Source organism: Pelophylax lessonae (assembly GCF_965119305.1).
Source record: "Pelophylax lessonae genome assembly, chromosome: 1".
In the NCBI taxonomy this organism is placed as follows: domain Eukaryota; kingdom Metazoa; phylum Chordata; class Amphibia; order Anura; family Ranidae; genus Pelophylax; species Pelophylax lessonae.
The window spans coordinates 1,851,451-1,862,283 of NC_138768.1; the positions used below are offsets into that span (position 1 = coordinate 1,851,451).

Here is a 10,833-nt window from a genome sequence, read left to right on the forward strand (position 1 = left end):
ATGTCCGCACAGCCCCTGACATCTCCTGTACCATGTCCACACAGCTCCTGACATCTCCTGTACCATGTCCGCACAGCCCCTGACATCTCCTGTACCATGTCCACACAGCCCCTGACATCTCCTGTACCATGTCCACACAGCCCCTGACATCTCCTGAACCATGTCCACACAGCCTCTGACATCTCCTGTACCATGTCCACAGCTTCTGACATCTCCTGTACCATGTCCACACAGCTTCTGACATCTCCTGTACCATGTCCACACAGCTTCTGACATCTCCTGTACCATGTCCGCACAGCCCCTGACATCTCCTGTACCATGTCCGCACAGCCTCTGACATCTCCTGTACCATATCCGCACAGCCTCTGACATCTCCTGTACCATATCTGCACAGCCCCTGACATCTCCTGTACCATGTCCGCACAGCCTCTGACATCTCCTGTACCATATCCGCACAGCCCCTGACATCTCCTGTACCATGTCCGCACAGCCCCCGACATCTCCTGTACCATGTCCGCACAGCCTCTGACATCTCCTGTACCATATCCGCACAGCTTCTGACATCTCCTGTACCATCTCCGCACAGCCTCTGACATCTCCTGTACCATGTCCGCACAGCCTCTGACATCTCCTGTACCATGTCCGCACAGCCCCTGACATCTCCTGTACCATGTCCGCACAGCCTCTGACATCTCCTGTACCATGTCCGCACAGCCTCTGACATCTCCTGTACCATATCCGCACAGCCTCTGACATCTCCTGTACCATGTCCGCGCAGCCTCTGAAATCTCCTGTACCATGTCCGCACAACTCCTGACATCTCCTGTACCATGTCCGCACAGCCTCTGACATCTCCTGTACCATGTCCGCACAGCCTCTGACATCTCCTGTACCATGTACACACAGCTTCTGACATCTCCTGTACCATCTCCGCACAGCCTCTGACATCTCCTGTGCCATGTCCGCACAGCCTCTGACATCTCCTGTACCATGTCCGCACAGCCTCTGACATCTCCTGTACCATGTCCACACAGCTTCTGACATCTCCTGTACCATCTCAGCACAGCCTCTGACATCTCCTGTACCATGTCCGCGCAGCCTCTGACATCTCCTGTACCATGTCCGCACAGCCTCTGACATCTCCTGTACCATGTCCGCAACCTCTGACATCTCCTGTACCATGTCCGCCCAGCCTCTGACATCTCCTGTACCATGTCCACACAGCCTATGACATCTCCTGTACCATGTCCGCACAGCCTCTGACATCTCCTGTACGATGTCCGCACAGCCTCTGGCATCTCCTGTACCATGTCCGCACAGCCTCTGACATCTCCTGTACCATGTCCGCACAGCCTCTGACATCTCCTGTACCATGTCCGCACAGCCTCTGACATCTCCTGTACCATGTCCGCACAGCCTCTGACATGTCCTGTACCATGTTTGCAACCTCTGACATCTCCTGTACCATGTCCGCACAGCCTCTGACATCTCCTGTACCATGTCCGCACAGCCTCTGACATCTCCTGTACCATGTCCGCACAGCCTCTGACATGTCCTGTACCACGTCTGCAACCTCTGACATCTCCTGTACCATGTCCGCCCAGCCTCTGACATCTCCTGTACCATGTCCGCACAGCCTCTGACATCTCCTGTACCATGTCCGCACAGCCACTGACATCTCCTGTACCATGTCCGCACAGCCTCTGACATCTCCTGTACCATGTCCGCACAGCCTCTGACATCTCCTGTACCATGTCCTCACAGCACAGCCCCTGACATCTCCTCTACCATCTCCGCACAGCTTCTGACATCTCCTGTACCATGTCCACACAGCTTCTGACATCTCCTGTACCATGTCCGCACAGCCCCTGACATCTCCTCTACCATCTCCGCACAGCTTCTGACATCTCCTGTACCATGTCCGCACAGCCACTGACATCTCCTGTACCATGTCCGCACAGCCTCTGACATCTCCTGTACCATGTCCGCACAGCCTCTGACATCTCCTGTACCATGTCCTCACAGCACAGCCCCTGACATCTCCTCTACCATCTCCGCACAGCTTCTGACATCTCCTGTACCATGTCCACACAGCTTCTGACATCTCCTGTACCATGTCCGCACAGCCCCTGACATCTCCTCTACCATCTCCGCACAGCTTCTGACATCTCCTGTACCATGTCCGCACAGCCTCTGACATCTCCTGTACCATGTCCGCACAGCCTCTGACACCTCCTGTACCATGTCCGCACAGCCTCTGACATCTCCTGTACCATGTCCGCACAGCCCCTGACATCTCCTGTACCATGTCCGCACAGCCTCTGACATGTCCTGTACCATGTCCACACAGCCTCTGACATCTCCTTTACCATGTCCGCACAGCCTCTGACATCTCCTGTACCATGTCCGCACAGCCTCTGACATCTCCTGTACCATGTCCGCACAGCCTCTGACATCTCCTGTACCATGTCCGCACAGCCTCTGACATCTCCTGTACCATGTCCGCACAGCCTCTGACATCTCCTGTACCATGTCTGCAACCTCTGACATCTCCTGTACCATGTCTGCAACCTCTGACATCTCCTGTACCATGTCCGCCCAGCCTCTGACATCTCCTGTACCATGTCCACACAGCCTCTGACATCTCCTGTACCATGTCCACACAGCCTCGCACATCTCCTGTACCATGTCCGCACAGCCTCTGACATGTCCTGTACCATGTCCGCACAGCCTCTGACATGTCCTGTACCATGTCTACACAGCCTCTGACATGTCCTGTACCATGTCCGCACAGCCTCTGACATGTCCTGTACCATGTCCGCACAGCCTCTGACATCTCCTGTACCATGTCCACACAGCCTCTGACATCTCCTGTACCATGTCCACACAGCTTCTGACATCTCCTGTACCATGTCCACACAGCTTCTGACATCTCCTGTACCATGTCCGCACAGCCTCTGACATCTCCTGTACCATGTCTACACATCCCCTGACATCTCCTGTACCATGTCCGCACAGCCCCTGACATCTCCTGTACCATCTCCGCACAGCCTCTGGCATCTCCTGTACCATATCCGCACAGCCCCTGACATCTCCTGTACCATGTCCGCACAGCCTCTGACATCTCCTGTACCATGTCCACACAGCCCCTGACATCTCCTGTACCATGTCCGCACAGCCTCTGACATCTCCTCTACCATCTCCGCACAGCTTCTGACATCTCCTGTACCATGTCCGCACAGCCCCTGACATCTCCTCTACCATCTCCGCACAGCTTCTGACATCTCCTGTACCATGTCCGCACAGCCTCTGACATCTCCTGTACCATGTCCGCACAGCCTCTGACATCTCCTGTACCATGTCCGCACAGCCTCTGACATCTCCTGTACCATGTCCGCACAGCCCCTGACATCTCCTGTACCATGTCCGCACAGCCTCTGACATGTCCTGTACCATGTCCACACAGCCTCTGACATCTCCTGTACCATGTCCGCACAGCCTCTGACATGTCCTGTACCATGTTTGCAACCTCTGACATCTCCTGTACCATGTCCGCACAGCCTCTGACATCTCCTGTACCATGTCCGCACAGCCTCTGACATCTCCTGTACCATGTCCGCACAGCCTCTGACATGTCCTGTACCACGTCTGCAACCTCTGACATCTCCTGTACCATGTCCGCCCAGCCTCTGACATCTCCTGTACCATGTCCGCACAGCCTCTGACATCTCCTGTACCATGTCCGCACAGCCACTGACATCTCCTGTACCATGTCCGCACAGCCTCTGACATCTCTTGTACCATGTCCGCACAGCCTCTGACATCTCCTGTACCATGTCCTCACAGCACAGCCCCTGACATCTCCTCTACCATCTCCGCACAGCTTCTGACATCTCCTGTACCATGTCCACACAGCTTCTGACATCTCCTGTACCATGTCCGCACAGCCCCTGACATCTCCTCTACCATCTCCGCACAGCTTCTGACATCTCCTGTACCATGTCCGCACAGCCACTGACATCTCCTGTACCATGTCCGCACAGCCTCTGACATCTCCTGTACCATGTCCGCACAGCCTCTGACATCTCCTGTACCGTGTCCTCACAGCACAGCCCCTGACATCTCCTCTACCATCTCCGCACAGCTTCTGACATCTCCTGTACCATGTCCACACAGCTTCTGACATCTCCTGTACCATGTCCGCACAGCCCCTGACATCTCCTCTACCATCTCCGCACAGCTTCTGACATCTCCTGTACCATGTCCGCACAGCCTCTGACATCTCCTGTACCATGTCCGCACAGCCTCTGACACCTCCTGTACCATGTCCGCACAGCCTCTGACATCTCCTGTACCATGTCCGCACAGCCCCTGACATCTCCTGTACCATGTCCGCACAGCCTCTGACATGTCCTGTACCATGTCCACACAGCCTCTGACATCTCCTGTACCATGTCCGCACAGCCTCTGACATCTCCTGTACCATGTCCGCACAGCCTCTGACATCTCCTGTACCATGTCCGCACAGCCTCTGACATCTCCTGTACCATGTCCGCACAGCCTCTGACATCTCCTGTACCATGTCCGCACAGCCTCTGACATCTCCTGTACCATGTCTGCAACCTCTGACATCTCCTGTACCATGTCTGCAACCTCTGACATCTCCTGTACCATGTCCGCCCAGCCTCTGACATCTCCTGTACCATGTCCACACAGCCTCTGACATCTCCTGTACCATGTCCACACAGCCTCGCACATCTCCTGTACCATGTCCGCACAGCCTCTGACATGTCCTGTACCATGTCCGCACAGCCTCTGACATGTCCTGTACCATGTCTACACAGCCTCTGACATGTCCTGTACCATGTCCGCACAGCCTCTGACATGTCCTGTACCATGTCCGCACAGCCTCTGACATCTCCTGTACCATGTCCACACAGCCTCTGACATCTCCTGTACCATGTCCACACAGCTTCTGACATCTCCTGTACCATGTCCACACAGCTTCTGACATCTCCTGTACCATGTCCGCACAGCCTCTGACATCTCCTGTACCATGTCTACACATCCCCTGACATCTCCTGTACCATGTCCGCACAGCCCCTGACATCTCCTGTACCATCTCCGCACAGCCTCTGGCATCTCCTGTACCATATCCGCACAGCCCCTGACATCTCCTGTACCATGTCCGCACAGCCTCTGACATCTCCTGTACCATGTCCACACAGCCCCTGACATCTCCTGTACCATGTCCGCACAGCCTCTGACATCTCCTCTACCATCTCCGCACAGCTTCTGACATCTCCTGTACCATGTCCGCACAGCCCCTGACATCTCCTCTACCATCTCCGCACAGCTTCTGACATCTCCTGTACCATGTCCGCACAGCCTCTGACATCTCCTGTACCATGTCCGCACAGCCTCTGACATCTCCTGTACCATGTCCGCACAGCCTCTGACATCTCCTGTACCATGTCCGCACAGCCCCTGACATCTCCTGTACCATGTCCGCACAGCCTCTGACATGTCCTGTACCATGTCCACACAGCCTCTGACATCTCCTGTACCATGTCCGCACAGCCTCTGACATCTCCTGTACCATGTCCGCACAGCCTCTGACATCTCCTGTACCATGTCCGCACAGCCTCTGACATCTCCTGTACCATGTCCGCACAGCCTCTGACATCTCCTGTACCATGTCTGCAACCTCTGACATCTCCTGTACCATGTCCGCCCAGCCTCTGACATCTCCTGTACCATGTCCACACAGCCTCTGACATCTCCTGTACCATGTCCACACAGCCTCGCACATCTCCTGTACCATGTCCGCACAGCCTCTGACATGTCCTGTACCATGTCCGCACAGCCTCTGACATGTCCTGTACCATGTCTACACAGCCTCTGACATGTCCTGTACCATGTCCGCACAGCCTTTAACATGTCCTGTACCATGTCCGCACAGCCTCTGACATCTCCTGTACCATGTCCACACAGCCTCTGACATCTCCTGTACCATGTCCACACAGCTTCTGACATCTCCTGTACCATGTCCGCACTTTTACCACTTTTAACTAGAATTTTTCTCTTTTATATATAAAGCCCTATATGCTTTCATATGTCTTATCGATATTTAATACACTCTTCAAATTTGCTTAATTCATAATTATGAAGAAGATAATAATGGCGTTATGCTGTTGGGTCGGTATAAAAATATAAATGCTATGGGGCTGGTATGAAATTTTTTCCAGGGCTGAATTTTATTCCCAGTCCGGCCCTGGATGCCGGACTGTTCATTGTCTCCAATCTCACACTTGGGCAATCAGCTTAAATGTGCTGTTGGTGTTACCGGTGACCATGGTAGACCCACATCAGGCCCAATGCCTGGAAATATTGCTACACATGGTAGAGATAGTCTTTGGTTTCTTTAGAATTGTTCATAAATGAATCTATGTGATGAAGGAACTTAGCACAGGTTTGTGACGCCTTCTTCTCCCTGAGTCTATCTTTGGAGGCTGTAATGACGAGAGGGACGGACGGGAATATCCCTCAGGATGCAGATGACGCCATGCCATTTCTCTTTGCAGAATGTATCCTTGATGAGTACGACGGTCTAAACTTCCCCGGGACTGATGAGCGTAGTCTGAAGGCCACTTCCTATGAAGACTGTCAATCAACCTGCACCAAGGATCCCCTCTGCCAGTTCTTTACTTATTTCACCGAGCAAAACATCCTGCCTGACCAGACGTAAGTACCAAAATCGGTGTGCCAAATTACCAAATCGGTGTGCCCCCCCCCCCCCCCCCCACACACAATTATCATTTATTCACATTACCCTTATAATAGTTTTACTGCATAGAACAGCCTGCAAGTAAATATCACAGGGAAGCGTTTCTCAGGGAATAGAACCTCCTGGAACTTCAGGGAGCAGATCTGCAACAGGTCCATACTGGCAACTTTTCTGGGAATTATACAGTTCCATGCAAATTCTTTACCCTGATAAATCCAGGTGACATCGCTGGTGGTCCTGGGGGGACCCAACTGTCTTCTCTGGTGATCTATGATGGGGACTTCATTAGGGTTGAGCTCTATTTCAATTCTGTTACCTGACTAATCCAGGCAGATCCTCTGGTGACACTGGGTGGGACCCAATTGATCCATGATGGTGACTTTATTGGGGATAAGCTCCATGCCAATCAATCCTGGTGATCTTATGTATGGCCAAGTTGACTTTTCTAGTGATGCATGATGGTGACTTTATTGGGGATGAGCTAAATTCAGATTAAACCAGGTGACTTCTCTGGTGACCCTAGATGTGCCCCAGGTGGCTTCTCTGGTGACCCTAGATGTGCCCCAGGTGACTTCTCTGGTGACCCTAGATGTGCCCCAGGTGGCTTCTCTGGTGACCCTAGATATTCCCCAGGTGACTTCTCTGGTGACCCTAGATGTGCCCCAGGTGACTTCTCTGGTGACCCTAGATGTGTCCCAGGTGACTTCTCTGGTGACCCTAGATGTACCCCAGGTGACTTCTCTGGTGACCCTAGATGTTCCCCAGGTGACTTCTCTGGTGACCCTAAATGTTCCCCAGGTGACTTCTCTGGTGACCCTAGATGTGCCCCAGGTGACTTCTCTGGTGACCCTAGATGTGCCCCAGGTGACTTCTCTGGTGACCCTAGATGTTCCCCAGGTGACTTCTCTGGTGACCCTAGATGTGCCCCAGGTGACTTCTCTGGTGACCCTAGATGTGCCCCAGGTGACTTCTCTGGTGACCCTAAATGTTCCCCAGGTGACTTCTCGTCTACCTTTCTTACTGACCTCAGAATTTAGTCAGGTCAGAAGGGGTTTTTAATGGGCACTGAACGATCCTTCTTCTTCTTTGGGGAAATGTCTTCTGATGTCTCATGTCCTGATTTCCTGGCAGGGACACATGCTATCTGAAGAGTCTGTTGTCCATCCCGTTACCCCAGATCATAAAATCTGCACCGGGAGTTGTGTCTGGTTTCGCTCAGAAGAACTGTAAAGGTATTCCATCAGGTAAGGGCCATACCATGTGCATGCGTGGGCATTACAGGGAAAAGCACACTAATGGAGTTGGGATCCACAGAGGTTGTGAGGGACCTTTTCATAGTTTCTTGTAGAGTACTGCCCCTCGTACCGCCCTCCCTGCAGTTGCCCCTCGTACCGCCCTCCCTGCACTTCATCATTTCAAAGATGCTTCTCTAAAGCAGAAATGACTTCTGGGTAATGTGGCTGTTGTCCTGGTGGTCCCGGTCACATAAGGCACTGAGCACCAACTGTACTCATCTACAAGGGGTTTCCCATTGTTCAACCTTTTCCAAGAAGTCTCCAGTGATAGTTCAGGGGACAATCTTTATGTCTGACCTACTTGTGTCTTATACATTCTCATTGTGTTCCCTAGATTCTCCACCAAGCGTCCTGCCATCATGTGAGTAAAACTCCCATCAGCCTCTCTGTCTCCCCATGCTGTACTCTGGTGCCTCTGACATTCTGTTTCTCTATTTCAGGCTGATCCAGAACATTGCAGTGATGGCGGCCAACTAACCGCAACCAACCAATCTCCAAATCACTTCATCTGCTATATCCAATCATCTCTATAGAACACACTGCGACAACCGACTACCCACTGTGACTCATCAATACATCAATGTATTTCATAATACACCGAGATCAGGACACACCGACCTCTCCTCCTAATACACCGAGATCAGGACCTACCGACCTCCTAATACACCGAGATCAGGAACCACCGCCCTCCTAATACACCGAGATCAGGACCCACCGACCTCCTAATATACCGAGATCAGAACCACCACCCTCTCCTCCTAATACACCGAGATCAGGACCCACCGCCCTCCTAATACACTGAGATCAGAACCCACCGCCCTCTCCTCCTAATACATGAAATCAGGACCCACCGACCTCCTAATACACCGAGATCAGGACCCACCGACCTCCTAATACACGAGATCAGAACACACCGACCTCTCCTCCTAATACACCGAGATCAGGACCCACCACCCTCCTAATACACCGAGATCAGGACCCACCGACCTCCTAATACACTGAGATCAGGACCCACCACCCTCCTAATACACCGAGATCAGGACCCACCGACCTCCTAATACACTGAGATCAGAACCACCACCCTCTCCTCCTAATACACCGAGATCAGGACCCACCGCCCTCCTAATACACCGAGATCAGGACCTACCGACCTCCTAATACACAGAGATCAGGACCCACCGCCCTCCTAATACACTGAGATCAGAACCTACCGACCTCCTAATACACCGAGATCAGAACCTACCGACCTCCTAATACACCGAGATCAGGACCCACCGCCCTCCTAATACACCGAGATCAGAACCACCACCCTCTCCTCCTAATACACCGAGATCAGGACCCACCGACCTCCTAATACACCGAGATCAGGACCCACCGACCTCCTAATACACCGAGATCAGGACCCACCGACCTCCTAATACACTGAGATCAGGACCCACCACCCTCTCCTCCTAATACACCGAGATCAGAACCTACCGACCTCCTAATACACCGAGATCAGGACCCACCAACCTCCTAATAAACCGAGATCAGGACCCACCACCCTCTCCTCCTAATACACCGAGATCAGGACCCACCGACCTCCTAATACACCAAGATCAGGACCCACCGACCTCCTAATACACCGAGATCAGGACCCACCGACCTCCTAATACACTGAGATCAGAACCTACCGACCTCCTAATACACTGAGATCAGGACCTACCGCCCTCTCCTCCTAATACACCGAGATCAGGACCCACCACCCTCTCCTCCTAATACACCGAGATCAGGACCCACCGACCTCCTAATACACCGAGATCAGGACCCACCGACCTCCTAATACACCGAGATCAGAACCCACCGACCTCCTAATACACCGAGATCAGAACCCACCGACCTCCTAATACACCGAGATCAGGACCCACCGACCTCCTAATACACCGAGATCAGGACCCACCGCCCTCTCCTCCTAATACACTGAGATCAGGACCACCACCCTCTCCTCCTAATACACCGAGATCAGGACCACCACCCTCTCCTCCTAATACACCGAGATCAGAACCACCACCCTCTCCTCCTAATACACCGAGATCAGGACCCACCGCCCTCTCCTCCTAATACACCGAGATCAGGACCCACCGACCTCCTAATACACCGAGATCAGGACCCACCGCCCTCTCCTCCTAATACACCGAGATCAGGACCCACCGCCCTCCTAATACACCGAGATCAGGACCCACCGACCGCCTAATACACCAAGATCAGGACCCACCACCCTCTCCTCCTAATACACCGAGATCAGGACCCACCGACCTCCTAATACACCGAGATCAGGACCCACCGACCTCCTAATACACCGAGATCAGAACCACCGCCCTCCTAATACACCGAGATCAGAACCACCACCCTCTCCTCCTAATACACCGAGATCAGGACCCACCACCCTCTCCTCCTAATACACCGAGATCAGGACCCACCGACCTCCTAATACACCGAGATCAGGACCTACCGCCCTCCTAATACACTGAGATCAGGACCCACCACCCTCTCCTCCTAATACACCGAGATCAGGACCTACCGCCCTCCTAATACACCGAGATCAGGACCCACCGACCTCCTAATACACTGAGATCAGGACCTACCACCCTCTCCTCCTAATACATCGAGATCAGGACCTACCGCCCTCCTAATACACCGAGATCAGGACCCACCGACCTCCTAAATCACTGAGATCAGAACCACCACCCTCCTAATACACCGAGATCAGAA

General features: G+C 53.1%; 1 protein-coding gene across 1 annotated transcript in view; it reads left to right on the forward strand.

The window, feature by feature from the left end:
- LOC309550226 (uncharacterized protein) overlaps positions 1-8,596 on the forward strand; it is a gene marked incomplete at its 5' end in the record, with an annotated part of 129,937 nt that extends 121,341 nt beyond the window's left edge. Inside the window, 4 exons of the mRNA XM_082250637.1 lie at positions 6,585-6,744; positions 7,919-8,031; positions 8,417-8,443; positions 8,523-8,596. Of these exons, the coding sequence (XP_082106763.1) occupies positions 6,585-6,744; positions 7,919-8,031; positions 8,417-8,443; positions 8,523-8,527 (305 nt within the window). The 3' untranslated portion in view covers positions 8,528-8,596. The remainder of the gene's footprint in view (positions 1-6,584; positions 6,745-7,918; positions 8,032-8,416; positions 8,444-8,522) is intronic.
- Positions 8,597-10,833: the final 2,237 nt, after the last annotated feature.